Source organism: Oculina patagonica, chromosome 9, assembly GCF_052425735.1.
Source record: "Oculina patagonica isolate OP01 chromosome 9, crgOcupat, whole genome shotgun sequence".
NCBI classification, from domain to species: domain Eukaryota; kingdom Metazoa; phylum Cnidaria; class Anthozoa; order Scleractinia; family Oculinidae; genus Oculina; species Oculina patagonica.
The window spans coordinates 17,748,164-17,766,931 of record NC_135766.1 but is presented as its reverse complement, the minus strand read 5'-3'; the positions used below and the strand labels follow the sequence as shown (position 1 = coordinate 17,766,931).

Sequence of the window (18,768 nt, the reverse complement as noted above, 5' to 3'; positions counted from 1 at the left end):
GGTCGCTTTCCAAGATGCGATTTGACAATGCAAAGAGACAGTATCTTTACCCCTGGGGTAACCTTACACAGTTCAAATACCCTAGAGTTATTCAACATGTCACCGTGGGTGTCCTAGACACTTACCTTTCCTGACCCACTGAATGTGTAAGGAAATGCAACGTTTGTGCACATTTTCAATCTGCAGTCTTCAGGCGGCGAACAACCACTGCTACAGCTCCAGTCTGACAGAGTGTCAGACATGTTAAACCTGCCGGTTTGTATGGAGTTTCCTAAAGGTCAGAAAAAAATCACAAAACCGAGTGAGGGAGAAAGATGGTTCGAGGAGGGGGGGGGGGTGTATTAAATAAACAGGGGTAGAGGGTTATTGAGGAGGCTAATAAAGTTTGGTGTACCACTCAAGGCTGGAGATCTGCACGAGGCTGTAACTGCTTTTATATGCGCTTTGCGAGCTCGTGCACTTGCGTGACTAATCCTAAAAAAAATAGACTCAAAAATGGTTGAAAAACAATGGGTAAAATATGTTCAAAGTTAAATAAACAACGAAAATTTAAAAGGTTTCACATAATCGTAGAAGTGCTCGATCAGTGCAAATACATGCAGAGCGGAATACTATAAATAAAAATAGAAATTGCACGGACAGTTACTCAGAGTTTCACGCACAAGGCGATCATCAGACTGCGCCGTTACCTTAGGCAACGTGCTTGCCGTGTTGTTAGTGCAGCTGTAGCTGACCTTCACATTATTCCTATCAATCACATTATTCCTATCAAATACCTTGTGCAATATGTGTGACCTAGGAAAATGTTTATCAACTAAGTGGAGGAACAATCTCGCAATATTCGTCTGGACATTCTCACTGTATGGCAGGTTTAACCAAATGATGTTTCTTGTTCTGTTTCTGCGTCTGCAATCTGATCGGTTTACATCCTTCACATATCGCAGACTCTCACGATGACCACTGATTCTGAGAGCATCATTATAGACCTGTGAGGCCTTGTTGAATTCGTCAGAGTCGCAAGATAAGCCTGAGATTCTGGTGCTTATAGCTGCTGGTAGATGCTTGATTATGGAAGGAGGTTGGTTGGACTTTTCATTGATATATAGTGGATAGTTGTCTGGCTTTCTATACGGGCAAAACTTCCCGGTGGAGAGATTCAATGTCACGTCCAGGTAGTTGACAATTTTCAAATTCGATTGGGCTGTTATTTGAAGGCCTAGTTCTCCAAGTGTTTTTGAAAAATCTCCCCTCGTCTTGTCAAGAGATCTTACGCTCATATGTAAACCTTCGTTTCGCCGGGTGTTGTAGCGACAGTGGCTTTGTAAACGACATTGTTGACAAGGCATCCACCATCAAGAGGGCAAAGGTCTTTATTTCTGCAGTTGCACAATTTATTGGACTCGAGGCGAGTGTCGTCTTTAGCGAGAATCCTTGAGTTGTGGCTCTTGATAATGCTTGCCATGTTGTTAGTGCAGCTGAGGCTGACTTTCACATTATTCCTATTAAATACCTTGACCAACCGTCCTCCATGAACTTAGTTTAAATTGTATTCCACCCACCTCTAACGACACAGTCTGATGATCGCCTCGTGCGTGAAACTCAACTAAATAAATATCTGCAGGTCAAGCTAAAACCAAGCCTTGTGATCCGAAAGCGTTTGATTTTTTGGTGATAGTGTTTATCAGGAAAATATTAACAGGTATTAGAACTTCAGATAATTAAAATCGTGCCGAAAATATATGTAAAAATTTCATTCCTTGTAAATTAAACAAAGAAAAAAATGACATATTTCTGACTTTACGTAATGGGATGTTTCTATTTTTATATTGTGTGCGTGCATTTGTTGCCCAATAGGATTTGTATGTCAAGTTTGAGTACCATTCAGCATGTTTCTAAACAAAATAACGTTTATCACGAGCCGAGAGGATTATCTCTTAAAATAAACGTTATTCCAGCCAAACAACCCATTGATTGCGAACCAGCCATGACACGAAAGTTAAGTCAATTTTCGTTTGATTGTATGTTTGTGCTACCGTTAGGACGATGCAAGTAGCGATCTGCCGCTAAAATTTCGTTTGGAAAATGCATGCGTCTTAGTTGATTTTGTTTTTGTTTTGTTTTTTTTGATCGGCAGTGGTGTTCTGCGAACAGTTTCAATGCTTTTTAGGCAGGAAAGTTGGAATTGTGACCTTTAATAAGGACTTACATTTAGCGCGCGGGAAAATGCACTTAGTTAAGCCTGTCACTTTCGAAGAAGTCGATTGGTGTATTTAGACACATTAGTTTAAGGTCATGCATGACACGGCTCTAAGTTCTGTCACAGCCTTCTACAGCCCATTTTGTTGACATTTTATCTATCTATTACATGTACTTTACTGAAGAAAATAAGAGAACTAATTCGATTTACAGATTTTTGTCTTCTTGATTTTACGTCACGGTTCCACTAGACCCATGCCCCTTACACTCCGTCGCGAACCAAAATGGCGGCGTTTTTTCGTACTTCAACAGGGCACAGAAAATCGAGGATTTGACCAAATCAAAAAAAATTTGCGCAGAAATACTCAGAAAAATATGAAGTTTACTGAAGGAAAAAATGGAGGTTAGGTGCACTTTAAAAAAGCATATAAGCACCATTAGCTCATTTTGCACCGAAGCGAAGGTAAAACGGAATGCTCTTCGAAAAAGAACCTGTATCATCTTCGGCTCGAGTCTGAATTCTCATAAATTATTTGATTGTAAATGTTTTTTACATTGTAAACCAATAGTTTCCTAATTTTAAACTCGTTACTTGTTAAAATTAATCCTCCGTATTGTTTTCTTATCGATGTCATACAGAGCAAACGTTTTTGATGAGGATTACTAAAATTTAGCAATGGTAGCTCGTCTTAGAACAAAACTTTTCATCTCTGTATGCATAATTAAACGAGATGCATGATCTTCTAACGCTTGGTTCTTTAAATCTGATATGACATGACCTCTCGTTTTCACTTTAAATTATAGCTTGTAAACATATTGTAAACCCAGCTTTCTAATTTAAACTCGTAACTTGTTGAAATCCCTTCGGATTGCTTTTTTGATGGCATACAATGTAAATAATTTTTGGTTAGGATTTACCTTCCGAGAGGCAAAACATTAAAAAAGAATTTTCTCAAGAAAGTAACATCATAAACTTAGAAGAATTAAATCGTACCACCGGAAATCTATGAAATCTATGGTCAAGCGAATACAAACGTGATTTTTTGCGACCGCACGCAAGTTATGTTTGCTTTTCTCTGCTCCCTATTGACGCCCAAGCCGATCAACTTGCTAGTATGTGTATGCTTAAACATGTTTTGAAACACTAACAGTTCAATCACAAGCTGATAGGATTATCAGATAAAAATACAATGCAGTCCGGCCAGTGTACTAAACTATTGAAAACGAGCTCTGGCAGGTAGTCAGCTTTTTCCTGCATTGTGGCCCAGGCGCTAGAAGTGATTTGTCATTGAAGTTTAGTTTTAAAATGTTAGCCTTTAGTAGGTTTTCTGCGCCCAAACGCGGAAAAGTTGGAATCATGACCTTAAAAGGACTTAAAATGGACTTTTCCCTGTCGCATTCCAAGAAGCCGATTTGTATTGAAATCAGTTGAAGTAACGGAAGGCATTTATACGTGAAGGTAAAGGAATATACGTCCCAATACATGAATACAATCCACACAGCCTTTGGCAACACAGGTAGCCCGTCTGGCTTACGAAAACTTTTCACCCGTAATGGTGAAAAAGGACACGGAGGTACATTTGCGAGTGGGCTCTCCGACTGGAGTCTAAAAATAGAAACTAAATAGTCTGATATATAACAGGAGCAATCATTCTGAGAAATTTCCTTTAATTTTAGTTTTTGTAAACAAGCTTTCTCACTTGAAACTCCAGCGTTACTTTTTAAGGAGTTTATTCTGGAGAAATATTTGGTGCGCGCTCTGAAATTCTGCAAGTACACATTGAGTGACATTGGTGAAATTGAGCTATTTTTAAGCCGGTTTACCAGTTTACCTCAAAATAAACATTACATCAGCCAAATTGTCTAACAATCGACAACAACCTACACTAATCAAAAGCTTTATTTTATTACTTTTTGGTACGAATGCTTGAAGGACTGAAACTCAATATTAGCTCTACTGAGTTTACTTCTTCAGGGCAGCAGCGGTATAATTTTTCACAAATTTTAATGCAATTTTTAACATTTTGAAACATGACATTTATTCCAACAAATCGATTGGAACAACGAAAGATAAGCAACAGAGGGCAATCCAACGTGAATGTACGAATACGTCACAATATACGAAAATAAATGAACTGTTTCGCCTTTCAAAACATTGAATCAAAAAACATGTCAACTTTGATAGGGTAAACTGAGAGATGCCCTTCGGACATGTAGAAATGATTTTTCGTACGCTTTCGCTTGTTATTGTAAGATAATTCTTCTTTTTTTCACTGCGTGATATAGAAATGGCAAAATTGATAATGAAAATAAAACTTGCTGCAGAAACGACGCGGACCTCGTGAGACGTTCGTTAAAAATATCAAATCTGTGCACAACAAGGTCTACGAAATTGAATGAACTAAAATTTGAAAAAAATATATTGGAATGGTGTAACGCTGTTGGTGTATTTTTAACATTTCTAAGATCTTAAACTTGTAAGAAAATGTTAGAATTCGGAAGTCAGTTGCATGAATTATTTTTAAAATGAACCCACGCATTCACTTTGAAATGGAAGTGCCAGGAACAGCGTTCAGTTGTTTAACAGAGAGTAAAAATTGTAAAAACAAGACGACTTCAAATGTATGTACTTGTAGCATCCATGTAAAAATTACCACGCCCCTAAAACAAGTGCAAGATCTTACCTTTAACTGAAGAAGCTAGACTTCCAAGGAAGAACAAAATCATCAAAGATGATAGTGAAGGTTTGGGATTCATCTTGCAGCGCATCTTGTCACTATCTTGCATCTGGTATATTCTCCGAAAATATCACGTTCTTATAATGGTGCAGCAAACTCTGATTGGTTCAAATTGGTATGTACGTCAGCAACTGTATCATGTTTGCCGGAGAACAATAGCTTAAAGTGGACTTAACTCGTAAACAATAGACCCAAATGAGTTGTCTTTGCATGTAGTATTATCGAAAAGCACAAGCTCAAACCTGATTTCATGCCGAGTGCGATTTTCCCTATTATGGTAGTCGTGAACACCGGTGATGAGGATGTTAAAATTAGCGCGCTGTGACTAAAAGACACCAGGAAGTTACCGCTGTTCTACCGCCAAATGACGCGGCAAAGGACATTTTTGCTCTTTCTTTCCTTCTTTTTTGTTATGCATCCTCTTTTTCCCGTTGAAACACCATAATTCAACCATATGCCTTAATTTAGAAACAAAAAGGTAATTTGCATTGTCAATATATGTCGATGGTATATGACCCCTGGGGTTATTCCAGTGGAGCTTTTCTGGGAATCTTAAGTCCGGATATAGAATGTAATTGAACATAGGGTTTATCAAAACAAGTGAAAGACACGACTACATGCAAGCTCTTGCTCATCCAAGATACTAAACAATGGAAAACGAAACCACGCAACGTTTGCAAATGTTGGATTCGCAAGCAATTAAAAAAACGAGCAATAATTCCATCACTGCGCGAATTTGGTATCACAAAAAAAAAAGTGTTGATCGAAATCACCAGCACCGATGATACAGAACACGAATTCAAATAAAACAATAAAGCAGTCTATTTGATGTTATTTACTGGCCGGAAATCAACTGCTTGTACTTAGGATTAAAATGCTTTTGATATCTCTTGACACGAGGAAGGAGCTGATAATTCTACTTGTATTTCTTTTTTCTCGTGCGCTTTGCGCAAAACCGAGCTTTACGCTCATTGAAATTTATAAGTGGAAGCAGATGAACTCAAATTTGAACAAAGAGACTAAAAAATATTCACAACGCATCGATTCAAGTTCATTGAGTCTCGAGCCTTTGTTCGATGACGTCCAATTTTCAAAAATTCAAAGCGATCATGTAAACTGACATGATAATTCTACATAATGTGGTGCCAGAAATGCCTGTAGAAAGATAGGGTAACCTTTTGTAGCCTCTGCACTACAAACTATTTGATTGTATAAATAGCTTCATAGTAGTCACAGAAATATCTAGCACATTAATGGAAGTAAGCGCACACGATGTAACGTGACTAATCGACGTAAGAGACAATGACTATTATATTAAAAAAAAAAAAATCGGTAGGTAGGGTTAGAGCCACCCTACATTTATCAACTGAAATATCCCTTTGATTTTTTTGAGTTTGCAGAGTCTTTTCTTGTTTCGACAAAACTATATCAAGAAGAAGAATTTTTACTGAGCAGTTTTTAAGTTATTCTCAAAAGGTCAACAATAGGGTATCGTGACCACTTATCGTTACGTTGCAACGGAATTTATCGTCACGTCGAGTTCTTTTTCAATTTGCTTTTTGTTGAAACATTTAACAATTATTCGCCTTAGGCGAAGTGATTATTGTTGAATTATCCCCGAGACGAAATCGAGGGGATTATTCAACAATAATCACTGAGCCTAAGGCGAATAATTGTTTTAGTATAATTTTTAGAGGTGATCATCAAGAACTTTAAAAAATAACGATAGCAAACAAGAAAACAGCAAACACAGGTGTTCGTTTGCTTACGGTGTACACCAGTTTAATTCATCGATTACAATCAGAATTTATTTAGTTAAAGCAATAAAACGGAACAAAACAAACACTATGAGAAAGATAGATGTCCGTTACCTTTGTATGATTGTTGAAGACTTCTAAGCGAATGTGTGATTCCTCTCGAAAATGAATAGCTCCGGTGAGAAGAGAACTAAATAATGTTTGCTAAATCGATCTGACTGAGTTTCTCATCGATCGCCAAAACCGCCGTGTTTTACGATCATTTCTAATGCCTTGAGAACTATCTCTTGAAAATATTTTCGGTCCAAAAGCCTGGGTAGTTAATTTGAAAAATTCCCAGTGTTTAAAATATCCAGGACTTGGACTGGTTTCTTTCAAATCAAAGAAATTTTCATTCAGCAAAAGCGGCCATGTTTACTTGCCTGGGTGTCAAAGGTGGCGTGGCTAAGTAACCAAGCCTTCAAAGCTATAATCACCTAGCGCGGGGTGAATATAGCCTCATAAGCCGAGCTTCTCGACCAATCAGAATGCTTCAATTCTTATAATCACCTCTGAAATTATACTAAATATCGATATACTTTATTACATGGACGTTTTCAGTGTTATTTTTTAGCGGAGTAAATGTGGTGAAATTAACCATCGAGCTGAAGAAAGAGGGTCACGTGATTCTCCGTAGTAGGTATGTCCGGGCTGTTCTTTTTACAAAGTGAAACAAGTAACGCGATTAAAATACTCATAAGATTTGAAATTGGCATCATAAGTAAATTTACAGTTAATTAAATAAAACGCGAAACAAATCACTAGGGCGCTTCGCTTTTCGGCATGGCTAAATCTTAATTACACGAATATCTACTCGAAAACATTTGCGTTTCGTTGCGAGGCAGATGAGTTAAAACTGTTTGGGTCGGATTGTGGCGTTTATTTGGAGCGAATTTTCTTCCGAAAATTTTCAGGTACATGTATGTGTTAAGCAATTTGCTGTGATGCCAGTATGAATAAAAGATATTGATCATGATATGAGATGCAAAACAAGTTCTATTGTTGCGATAATGATAATGTATTTTTCATTTTTTTAGCGGAGCCCAATAACAAAGTAAACAGTAATCGGAGGAATATTTAGAAAATTCCCAAGTTTGGGTTTATTTGTTGTTTGGAGAGTTAAGGCTGGTTTTAAGGGACTGATCATGCGTGCTTTGATTTCTGGAAAGGCGTGTTGTAGAAGTCAAGTCTACAAGACTGGGAGCCATTATTTTTTGGGGTGTTTTTCCAGTCCACAAGGACAAAACTTGAAAAACTCAGCCTGACTTTTTCAAGTTAAGATCTTAAGTTCTTGATGGCATTACAATTATATCACTTGCTTTCGCATCAGTACACTTGAATGGTGATTTGTAACAAAATTGGACCACTATTCGTAGTTTTCATATGTCTTTAGGCTCTTAAGTTTTTGAAGTGAAGCTGGTGACCGGTGTCTCTTTAATAATGTCAGAAAACGGTTTAGCCAATTGAAAGGAGCTTCTCCCAATTTACAATATTAACGCCATAGGATCGAGGTAGGTAGTATAACAGTTACACTGTAAACGATGAGTTATTTTTCATATTATTTATTTTCCCTTATAATAATTGGTCACTTTCCAAACATTGCTTACAAGTTAACACCAAAAAAATAGCAAATAACACAGTAACTTTTTCTTCTCCCAAAATAAGTCATCCCCTCTTTCTCCCGCTATTCTCATATAATCTCTATCGAATCACTTTCAGCTTCGTTCCCGGGGTGTGGTTCATGGGCTTCTTAGCGCGAGCCTCGTGTGGAGAACTGGGTATTGGTATGCCCAGCCTTCCAACAGAGCATTATTGGCGAACACAAGAGCGCCCTCTGAGTAGGCTCTGTAGGGATGATATGCACTGCCAACCATATAGAGATCTTCCCCTTCAAGTGGTCTTTTTGTCAATGCACGTGCTCGGAAAGAATAAAGCTCTACTAGCACGCTCGCAAATGCTCGCAAATACCGTTCGATACCCCTACCTAGGGTATCCGCTTAATAACTAGAAGTTTTACAGTACTACACGTTTCTAAATCTGAGTGTTTTAGTTTATCGGGTAGTTTTTTTGTGGCATACGACTATCTAATGCCGCCTATGTTAAAAAGGTTCAAAGGTTGTAGTTGTTAATCAATAGGTCACATACAGCTTAAGGCAACAAATTTAGCTATTAATGAACAATCTTTTCAAAGAAAGAATTTTCAATGAAAGTTGAAACATTGTTGATTATGGCCGGTTTGCAGAAGAAGGTGTATAAAAACTGAATCAATTGGATCGTTTTACATAAGTACTGGTCTGGTGAACGTTTATAAAAAAGCGTGACAATACATAAAATCCGCTAAAAATCCTGATCATTTGAATTTGTTTAAAAGTTCTTCAGGAAAAACTCAACGAGAAAGTTTGGAGATCAAAAAATGTTGTGTGCAGTGACAGTTTCTAGCACGTGTTTTCATTTAAGACTATCGACTGCACATGCACCCAATCTTCTTTCGTGACACAAATGGTAAACATGTTGACGCTGAAACGTGCATCTGCTTATTGTGGCGGATTAATTAAATGTTAAGTAAATTGACATACAGATATGTTTAATTTTCATAGCCCGGTTGACATAAAATTTATTGTCAAACAAAACCCGTGAATTAAATCTACATCTTCATAAAATGCATTTTTTAATATTTTTTTTACCAGCATACAATTTTTATGCTTAATATAACTAAATTAACCGCTTCAAAGCTACCGAAACACTGTGTTGAAAAGTAAATTTTTCATTTTACACGCAAGGTAGATACCTATAATGAAAATAAATAAGAGACGTGGATGTTGAGTCATAAGTCTGACAGAGCAGGTGTTAGCGTCAGAATGCTTGTTTTAAATATTCCACTCACGCACTTTTTATTGGAAAGAAAACCTTCGTTGGCAGTGAGACAAGCGGTGCCCTAGCAATTAAACTGTTTTTAATACTTGGACCACGAAATGCCGGTATGGAACAATTAGCTGTCCTTTTCGTCCTACTTGCAACATGTTTAGTCTGTTGCAAAGGTGAGTTTTAGATGGACAGATACCTGTGAAATATTAGCTCAATTTTTGACAGAAGAATTGTCTTACCTTCCAAAGAAAATCCTTTTAAGTCCTTTTATTTGAAATCATTTCTACAATGAAATTTTAGTTTTCAGTTCTCAATTAACATCAAGGCGGGTAAGCCTGTTTTTGTGGTTGCAGAAATTTTTATAGCGCAGACACACACTTAATTGCCGGGAGTCTCATTTTTATTTTTCTAAATTACAATTTGGATTGAATAATGTGTTGAAACATGTTCCAGCCACTGAAGTGCATGCTTTCTGTTCTGTAAATATTGGCAAGAAAATATGTCACTTCTTACGTGCTTGAGGACCGTTTCTATAGAAGGGGAAGTTGGTATGTAACAATACAGAGATAGCTATTTAAACGCAAAAAATATTCAATAAAAGGAGTTTCAGTTTCCAAATTTCAGATTGTTTTACCAAAAAAAGTCACTCATCTCCTTAAATTGGGTAAGTTGCTTTCTTATCAGAAAGTCCGGTCTACCTTTTCTAATGAAGTGCTTAAGTCCTAAAATTACCATTATCCACAAAGATGGAACGTCTGTCACGTAACAAATATATCATTTAATTAATTCCCTCATTGACGTATTCCTTGTATCTGTAAAAAAGTTCATGGATTCAAATATTGCAAGAAAAAAAAAATATCCGATAAAGAGGAACTTTTATTTTAAAGCAACTTCCATATAACAAAGTCCTCAGTTATTAACTATTATCGCGGCGAGGTAAATAATTCACCTCCGGCCACCAACATTGAGGGGAATAGTTGTTTTAGTTTATCATTTTTAACTAGCTAGTTTATTTCTGTCAAAGATCACAATCTTCTTGCGCGCTTTGCTCGGTGGTGAATAGACTTGCCCCAAGTCGCTCGTTTTTTCTTTGCATCTATTGTTACTTAAATAAAATCGCTTTGAAATCAACCGCGAAAGACCACTTGAGTTAAATCGCCTTTGAAATCGCGCGCGAGAGATCGCGTGAGATTCATTTCTGTGAACACGCGCGCGAAGGAAAACAAACAGTTAGGAAAAGCTCGGAACGAGCGACTTGTGTCACTTGCAGGAAATCGATTCTAGCTGACGTTTTTTGCCGCGAGAAAAATTGCATCATTTCGTGTGCATTGAGTTGGCTTCTTTTATCCTGTTTACTTCAGTTTCGTGCGCCGTATGCAGCTGACGCGCGCTGTGGCGTGTGTTAAAATTGCGATTTTCTTTCCTTTTTTGTGGGAAATCATACTCAAGGCCCTTGATGGCCCTGTCATTTCTGTAAGATTTAAAAGGGACAGGCACAAAAGAAGACAATTGTAAAGGTTGTTCCAAAACTGGTTTAAACTGCCGATGTGAGAAGGAAACAATTCTGCTGAAGAGGTAAAAAGTTAAACGCAAGCTTGTCTCGCGAGCAGCGCGCACTAAGTTGGCGGGCACAGCGCGCTCAGTAAGTTCGCGCGCAATACAAAATCCACCGGTGACGCCATATTTCAGAATTTGCGCGCTGCTGGTGAGACAAGTCGCTTGTTCCCCACGATCCTCCGCTTTTTTGTTTCTCATGCCCGCGCGCGCCCTCTGTTTTCATATCCAGCGGTCTCCTGCGAATCTAACAAGCGACTTGGAGCAAGTCTAGGTGGTGAATAGCAGACAATATTCGGAGTATGAAGTAATTTTTCGCGGCCAACACAAATTTCATAAATTGCCTTTTTATATATTGTTCACAGAAGACAACTGCCGGATGTTGCAGTTTTCAAGTCCTATCGACGGAAAAACTCTGCAAAAACACCTCATCAGAATGATTGTGTTAAATTCGGAGCATTACTGCCGAGTTCAATGCTATTCGGAGAACTCGTGTGTCTCCTACAACTTTGGGATACGTACTTTAGGTGAAGCAGTCTGTGAACTGAACAACTCAACACATAATGAACATCCCCAGGATCTGAAACCGAAAACGAATTTCATGTATCGTGGAACGGAGGTAAAGTGAGCTATTTAGTTTTACTACTTATAGCTGATTTCCAGTCCATACTGTGTAGACTCGGGATTTGTTTTCGTTTTTATTTGAATTCGTTAAAACGTTACAATCCGATAATAGCATACATGAAGAGTTTTAGTCCGCTATTACGGTTCGTTTCGTTTAATAATTTCCGTTGAGCTGAAAACGTTTGTTTGAAATAGCTTCGAGGTACCTCTACTCCTTATTATTGTTTTGCAAGGATATCTGGTGCTAATATTAAAAAATAAGGTAAGTTTGTCACAGAATTTTTAACTTTGCAAGTAAACTTTCCTTCGTGTGAGACTCACATAAACATTGCAAGCGGAGATTGCGCAGTATGGACTGGAATTCATCTTTAACATTCGCAGCAAGAAAAACTTTTCAATATTGTTCAGAATTACTGTGGGAAAAATAGTTATTCTGCGCAGTTTTTTTTGCAGGTGAGGGTGAATATTTAGCTTTAGGTAAATTAAAACAGTGGCTGCCATGAAGACATAGGTAACACGAACACAGATGTGTTGCAGGGCACGGAAAACGACATGCTTTTTAATTTTCCCCTCTCCGTCTTCACACTTGTCTACCGTTTTATAACTTGCATTAGCTGCTTGTAATCGTTTGTTTGTAAGACTCTTCTAATTCTGTTCTTTATCCTATACCTAATCACTTTTTCTTTTTGATAAAATTTCTGAAACGTGCCTCTTCTTTCTTCGGGGGCATTAAAAAAAATAATGTTTGGCATATTGACTTTTAATGCCGTCATAGGGGGTTATTAAATCATTCAAATAACTTAAGGATAATTTTAGCTGCACGTTTTTTACGACGTATTATACTGGGCGCGATTCTGTAGTATGTGACACTACACTACGAGCGGTTGGCCATTTAAATTTTATACAAAAATAAGGCGCTTAAGCTAAAAAGATCATTTTAAATTAAAGGTTTTCTTAATAAAGGATTTCTTAATTTTTAAATTACTTTTTTTTATTCTAAGAGAAGCTTGCTTGTGGTGAGCAGTAGTAAAATATTACAAAGAACAAAATAGTCATGCATGGGTCATTAGCGGTGCACGAAAAATAAAAAAAAAACCTCCGTTGTATTACCAAACTTTGTTTCCTTGACATTGCCTGCAGATAGAACTAGCACTACGAAACGTTTTCCCTTAACTTCATTCTATCATGATCATCTTACTTCTTGTCATGAATATTTTTTTCTAGAATTTCTGTGGCTCCATGCCATGTAGGAACGGTGGTACCTGTCAATCTGGTTTTCCACCCCACGGATACCGCTGCCTTTGCACCAAGGGCTTCAAAGGTTTACAGTGTGACATAGGTAACCTATTATGGAATTTGTTTATTAAAGAAATGTAACATTCTCTTCAGTTGGTAGTACACGTCTTTAGACAAATGATTGACAGTCGTTGCCTTTTCAAAGGACTTTCTAAAAGTTTAATAAACAGGGCCCAGTTCTGCAAAGAGTGGATTACGCTATCCACGGGATAATCACTATCCAGTTGAATAATAATGGGGTTGAGCCTGAGTGAAAACTAAGCGCCCTCCTGGATAAAGCATGATTCTCATGTCCCTTGGGACCTTACTGACTCGACTACTATCTTCAAGCACTTTGCTTTAGGTTGTCTGCCTCTTTCGCCAGGTAACGTTGTTTCAGCCTGCAATACTTAGCAATTATTCAACGAGCACGCGTTGGATATGAGATGGTAGATAGCCAGCGAGGCGCGGTAGCGCCGAGTTAGCTATACGATCTCATACCAACAAGCGCGAGTTGAATAATTGTTCTATTCGAAACACCCAAAGAATTGCAATATTTGAGCTCCCCAGCTGTTTTCGTTGACGCATATCGGCTTCCATATTTGTGGTCAATGGTATATAAGCTCAAATACCATTACCTGTTTACCAATCAAAACTCAGGAATTGCAATATGCCATTGTTAATATTCATCTGTTACTGTTGTAGATGTGAACGAGTGTGCCAGTAACCCGTGTCAGAATGGCGCAGCATGTATTGACCTTGCCAACAGATTCAAGTGTGATTGTCCTTCAGGGTTTTTTGGAGTTCGATGTCAAACAGGTTGGTGATTTGCTCCAGATCATTTGATGAATTTGTCTGTTTGAAAGACACTGTTGTACTTTTCACTAAATAGTTTCAATAATCTAAACGCCTCCACTGTCAGATTTACTGGCACCCCAGCGGGAGTCGAGCCCATGACCTTCCAGATACTGGTTGGGCGCTCTAACTACAGAGCTATGGGCGACTCGAGCGAGGTCATAAGCTAGGTAAACTTCTTTTGTGCCTTTCTGTTCTGAGTATTAGACTTATTTTTTTATTTTTTTAGTTATCCCTGAATGTTTCCAATACAAATTTCTCAACGGCTCCGATCGACACCAAGATCATGACAACTACAATGGCGCGAAATGTGACAAAGATCTAACAGAAGACTGGTACAGATTTTACGGAGGGGCTGGGTCTCGTATGGCTTCAAGCTGTGTACCCACTCACAGATGTGACACAGACTTGACAGGATGGATGGAAGGAAGTCATCCCACAGTTGAAGAAGGCGTTGCTGCAAGAAAAGTTTGTTTTAACGGTTATAACAACTGCTGTTATAAAACTGTTGAAATAAATGTGCGAAATTGTGGTTCCTTCTACATATACAGGCTGAAGAAGCTAAGCGTTTGTAACGCACGGTACTGTGGAAGTGATTAGATATCTTGGGCAAGATGAATGATAAGTGCCGAGATCTCAAGTTAACTAAACGACGATGTCTAACATGTACACTGCCAGAAACTCAGCATAAAATTGTTGAAAACTTATCTAAAACATTTCTAAAAATAGCCAAGGAAATGCAAAAATGACATTAGTATCTTTTGATCATTCGATAATTGCCGCCGACTGTCGACAAAGTTCTGCGTTTGATGGAAATAAAATGCCGTTAAACACATTTATTCACTGAACAAAGAAGGCAGCTTTTGAGAAGGAACTCCTTATATGTTATAGGCATTTGTAGATTCGACAAATAAGTCTTTTTTTAAGTACACACAAGTCTTGGTTTAAAAGCAGATCTATTTTTGCTTGTATTTGTGAATAAACGCTGCTTAGGATCCAAATAAAAGTTGAATGATAAACCTTCATTAGTCTTTTTAGAAACTCTTTTGCTGTACCGTGGGTTGGTCAAAAAGGGAAGTTGAAAAGCTAAAGCCACACTTGGGCCAAAAGGCTCACCTACCGAGTTAATCTCGGTCTACATAGACCGAAGCAACGCATATTTAACGAGATCAACATTTTTATTTCATTTTTATTGCACTTCATTTTATGATCTTGAAATGTCCCGCTTTAGGAAAAACTTGACATTTTGCTCATTCCTCCGCTTGGCAACCTCGCTTATCTTGTTAGCACCGTGGGTCCTCCCGGCCCAGTCCACCACAATAAAGTTCACGGTTGCTTTTTGTCGGGACAATCTTTCGTTGAAGCATTTTTTGCTGGCCTAAAGAGGACACACAACTCAAATTAGTATTGTTATAAAGGTCAATCGTGTGAAAACAACACACAACATCAAAAACAAGAAGGCGCGTATTTCAGTTACTTTAATTGTCGTCCCAATCACGTCGATTCCTTTAGTCGTGGAGCGTAAGAAGTGGAAACTATTTGTTGTGTTTGACGTGCAAAGACCCCACCGGCTAAGACACTTTATAGGTTCTGCGAACGATAATGAAAGACTTTCACCAAGTTTTCTTTTAAGTTCCCACATGTCCAGAATTGGGCTTCACCATTTATTGGGCACGTGAAGCATACAAATTTTGATTTCTTGTTCGTGCGTGCCATCCGTATTAAGCCGTCTCCTGCGAAGCAAGGTTTTATTCTTAACTGGAATTGAAGGCGATTTGAGTTCTAGCTAACTGCAGTGCTGCTTACATTGAAAAACTAGTGTAAAAATTAAACTAACTAAAAATAGCAACTCCAACTGGAAGTGGAAACCATAAATGGGTGATTCTTTTTAGGGCTTTAGGTGGGTGATGGACCACCTTAAGCCAAGACCTTCCAGACCTTATCCCATTACTGTAAAATCAACTGATTAAGAGTTCTCGTTCTGACCCATCAAAGTATAAGGACTGGAAAATACTGAATACCGTTAACAGCCACCTTAAACAAAGTTAAAAAAGACATACATATACTTTATTTAGACACGGTAAGAACTTCAGTTACAAGAATGGATTGAAACACAATAAAAAGAAACTGATTTACATGTTTGCTGTGTGGTAAGAATAAGAATTTATCATAAAATATCTAACCTCGTCAATATACTGATTGCACCAGTCAGCAAGATGTTTCACGCACAGTCCCCAAGTCAGGAACAAATCGACTTCCATGAAATCATAGAAATAAGACTCTGCGCAGCGCTTCTGAATAGCACCCACCATTTTACTACACCCAGAAGACTCAATCAAGTTCATCGGCTTCCACGACAAAGAAATTTCATAATTTGCGTAGTAAACCCAGCGATATCTATAGTAGCTGTTACCAAGGAGTCGGTTATCCATAAAGAGAAATATTCGCTGATTTGAACTGATCGCTTCTCCTAATGTCGGCCATTTCCAGGATCGTCTGCGATGATCGTTTAAGGTTAGATGTTTCAGCGCTGTTTTCTCTTTCGTTGGCTCCCATAAGTTTTTCATCTTTCGAAGAAAACCGTACATACGCAGATAAGTAAAAAATATAAAAATAATAACGCAATTAGTGTCTGAGTAGTTCCTTACAATCATTAGTATATAATTTAAACGGTTTTTAGAAGCTGAATGTTGTTATTTAAGTTACCAAGGAAAATGAGTTGAATCGCCTGAGTGATGCAACATAGAGCAGAATAACTGTGATAGAGACAGCGAGGTGTCTCCGAGATTCATTTGAGATGTTTGCTGACATTATCGATCTAAATATTCCATCTTCGACTGACATTTTCGTACTTTTTTGTGTGAAATTGGACTCCGCACATTCTCGCATATTCGACGAAAAAAAAAATCAATAATAAACCCCTTGAGAAACACATCCTGTGTTGTGTATGGATTGAAATAAATAGCCAAATTTTAAAATATTCCAAATTGCATTACCTGTTCAAGAATTTCGCTCCCAATCTTCTCAGCTTTCGAGTGAACAGTATCTCTACCAAACTTGATAATGACAACTTCGGTTGGATTTCTTAACATCCATTCGTTAATTTGCTGCAGCATTTTTCTTATTGATCCACCGTAGGCCCCACTGTGGCAAGTCCATGGACCACGTTCCCATCTCCCCGAGTCCACAAAACACGTGTCGATATCAAAGTACCGGATGCCATTATCAAGCTGTTTGGTGATACTTTGGCCCTGGCTTCTGTACCAGCAACTCCAGGCGGGAATACTCAGCCCTATCTTTGTGTGATAGTAAAGAATCCCACCAAAACCGGCACCTGAGTTGTGGGTTCCTGCGAAAGTAGCCTGGTTGATCCTTAGATCGCAGAATTCGGCCATTCCATTGCAAACCAAGCCTTCGATCGGGCTTGACAAAATTGCAAATAAAATAGCGAGGGAAAGAAGGATAGTTTTACTAATATCCATTTTTTCAGCACTATAAAGGAGACTGCTAAACTATTAACATCGCCAGGTTGCTATTCTTATGCTTTACTTGATATTCGGCCTTTTGTTGAAAATCAATGTTAAAAAAGACACATTAAAGCTGAAAAAACATTGCGTTTATTCAGATGTAACTGCAAAGAATTATCATGACATGTATACAACAATAATTCACAGAAAACAAAATCCCTTAATTTTCAAATTGATTGTGTCGGAGGTGTTACTATCATGATGCATTAAAGTGGCTTCTTTCATTAAAAAATCCTTATTGTGTACAACCTTTTGTAGAAACTGGCCTAGTCACATAACCATTTAAAACAACACATTTAAATTGATTTTTTTTTAATGATCATCGAAATGTTCTTTGGGATTAACACTATTTTGTTTTACTAACGAGAGAGTAAATAATGATATGTTAAAAGTAAATGTCCTCTTACAAAATATCCTTTACTTAATTCCACAAAATAAATTCTTATAATCGTTATTCTCACTTCCTTGACAGTCGCTTCACACCATTTCTTTATTTTATGTTTTTTTCATTGTGAAACTCTCTTTTGCCCGAATCCAAAATAACAACGCTTTGTATTTACTTTCTTCGCTTTTAGTTTGTTGGTACTTGTTGTCTGTTACTCGTTGTAATAAAAGAATATACAATAAAAAAAATAAAAAAAAACAAACAAAAAAACACAAAAAGAAAACAAAAATAAATAAATAAAGAATACGTTTCTGTGGTGGGGACACCAATGCTTGCCCAGCTGCGCGAAATTATCTTAAATTTGCTTTATCCTTTGAAAAAAAACGCAAGATAAAAAGAATTAAACAATGGCTGCTATTGCAGGTGTATTGTATGTATCAATGTTAGCACTTGCAACAGTGGAAGAGAGCGGCTTCAGAGCAGTGTCTAGTATCACTATAAATTCTCAATCGTTTTCCATTACCCAAAAGAATGATAAATCGCAAAAATGCAGTTTTTTTCTTTTCCCCAGATGTGATTCTCGTCGCTACTTTTATACGATTTATAAGTTATAATACATTGTACTTTTATATTTTTTAAGTTTTTCTTTTTAGGAAAACAGTACTTGTCAGTTAAGTTGCTGATGGCTTCGTAACCCGGCTACCTAACAACAGGATATTAAAAGGCTTTAAATTATAAAAATGTATATAAACAATAGCTAAACTTTTAGCTTGATGGCGTCCGAAGTACTGTATCGGGAAAATCTTTCTGTTAATAGGCTAATTCCGAATTACACTCCATTGTTCACAAACAAAATAATTAATTGGAGGTTTTGAAGAATAATAGACTTGAATTTTCTTTTGTTTAATCCCCCCATTCTCGATTTCACTCCTTTGTTTGGGATCAGTAGAACG

The 18,768-nt window shown here is 37.6% G+C and overlaps 3 protein-coding genes across 4 annotated transcripts in view; 1 reads left to right on the top strand and 2 right to left on the bottom strand.

Moving 5' to 3' along the window:
* Positions 1–4,998, bottom strand: part of LOC144666320 (uncharacterized) — a 34,858-nt gene extending 29,860 nt beyond the window's left edge. The window contains exons 1-2 of the mRNA XM_078527719.1: positions 4,881–4,998; positions 126–271 (exon numbers count right to left, since the gene is read on the bottom strand). Coding sequence (XP_078383845.1) covers positions 126–271; positions 4,881–4,983 — 249 coding nt within the window. The 5' untranslated portion in view covers positions 4,984–4,998. The remainder of the gene's footprint in view (positions 1–125; positions 272–4,880) is intronic.
* Positions 4,999–9,001: 4,003 nt separating this feature from the next.
* Positions 9,002–14,928, top strand: LOC144666402 (uncharacterized). 2 transcript variants are annotated; one of them, XM_078527834.1, is made up of 5 exons: positions 9,002–9,768; positions 11,518–11,768; positions 12,998–13,112; positions 13,754–13,867; positions 14,133–14,928. In XM_078527834.1, exons 1-5 carry the CDS (start codon positions 9,711–9,713, stop codon positions 14,501–14,503), a joined length of 909 nt encoding a protein of 302 aa, XP_078383960.1. In that variant the 5' UTR covers positions 9,002–9,710; the 3' UTR covers positions 14,504–14,928. The 2 variants fall into 2 exon arrangements, with proteins under 2 accessions (XP_078383960.1, XP_078383959.1); XM_078527833.1 differs by having other exon boundaries at positions 9,004–9,768; positions 11,515–11,768.
* A 128-nt stretch (positions 14,929–15,056) lies between these two features.
* LOC144666391 (uncharacterized) lies at positions 15,057–17,404 on the bottom strand. The gene is made up of 3 exons (XM_078527822.1): positions 16,900–17,404; positions 16,087–16,470; positions 15,057–15,281 (listed from the first exon to the last, which is right to left on the bottom strand). Exons 1-3 carry the CDS (start codon positions 17,383–17,385, stop codon positions 15,108–15,110), a joined length of 1,044 nt encoding a protein of 347 aa, XP_078383948.1. The 5' UTR covers positions 17,386–17,404; the 3' UTR covers positions 15,057–15,107.
* Between the last annotated feature and the right edge of the window lie 1,364 nt (positions 17,405–18,768).

Coding starts and splice junctions, on each gene's coding strand:
- LOC144666391 (XM_078527822.1), bottom strand. CDS start 17,385: ATGGATATTAGTAAAACTATCCTTCTTTCCCTCGCTATTTTATTTGCA. Junction 16,471..16,899: donor GGAGCGAAATTCTTGAACAG/GTAATGCAATTT, acceptor TTTCTTCGAAAG/ATGAAAAACTTATGGGAGCC. Junction 15,282..16,086: donor GCAATCAGTATATTGACGAG/GTTAGATATTTT, acceptor TGTCCTCTTTAG/GCCAGCAAAAAATGCTTCAA.
- LOC144666402 (XM_078527833.1), top strand. CDS start 9,711: ATGGAACAATTAGCTGTCCTTTTCGTCCTACTTGCAACATGTTTAGTC. Junction 9,769..11,514: donor ATGTTTAGTCTGTTGCAAAG/GTGAGTTTTAGA, acceptor TATTGTTCACAG/AAGACAACTGCCGGATGTTG. Junction 11,769..12,997: donor TCATGTATCGTGGAACGGAG/GTAAAGTGAGCT, acceptor ATTTTTTTCTAG/AATTTCTGTGGCTCCATGCC.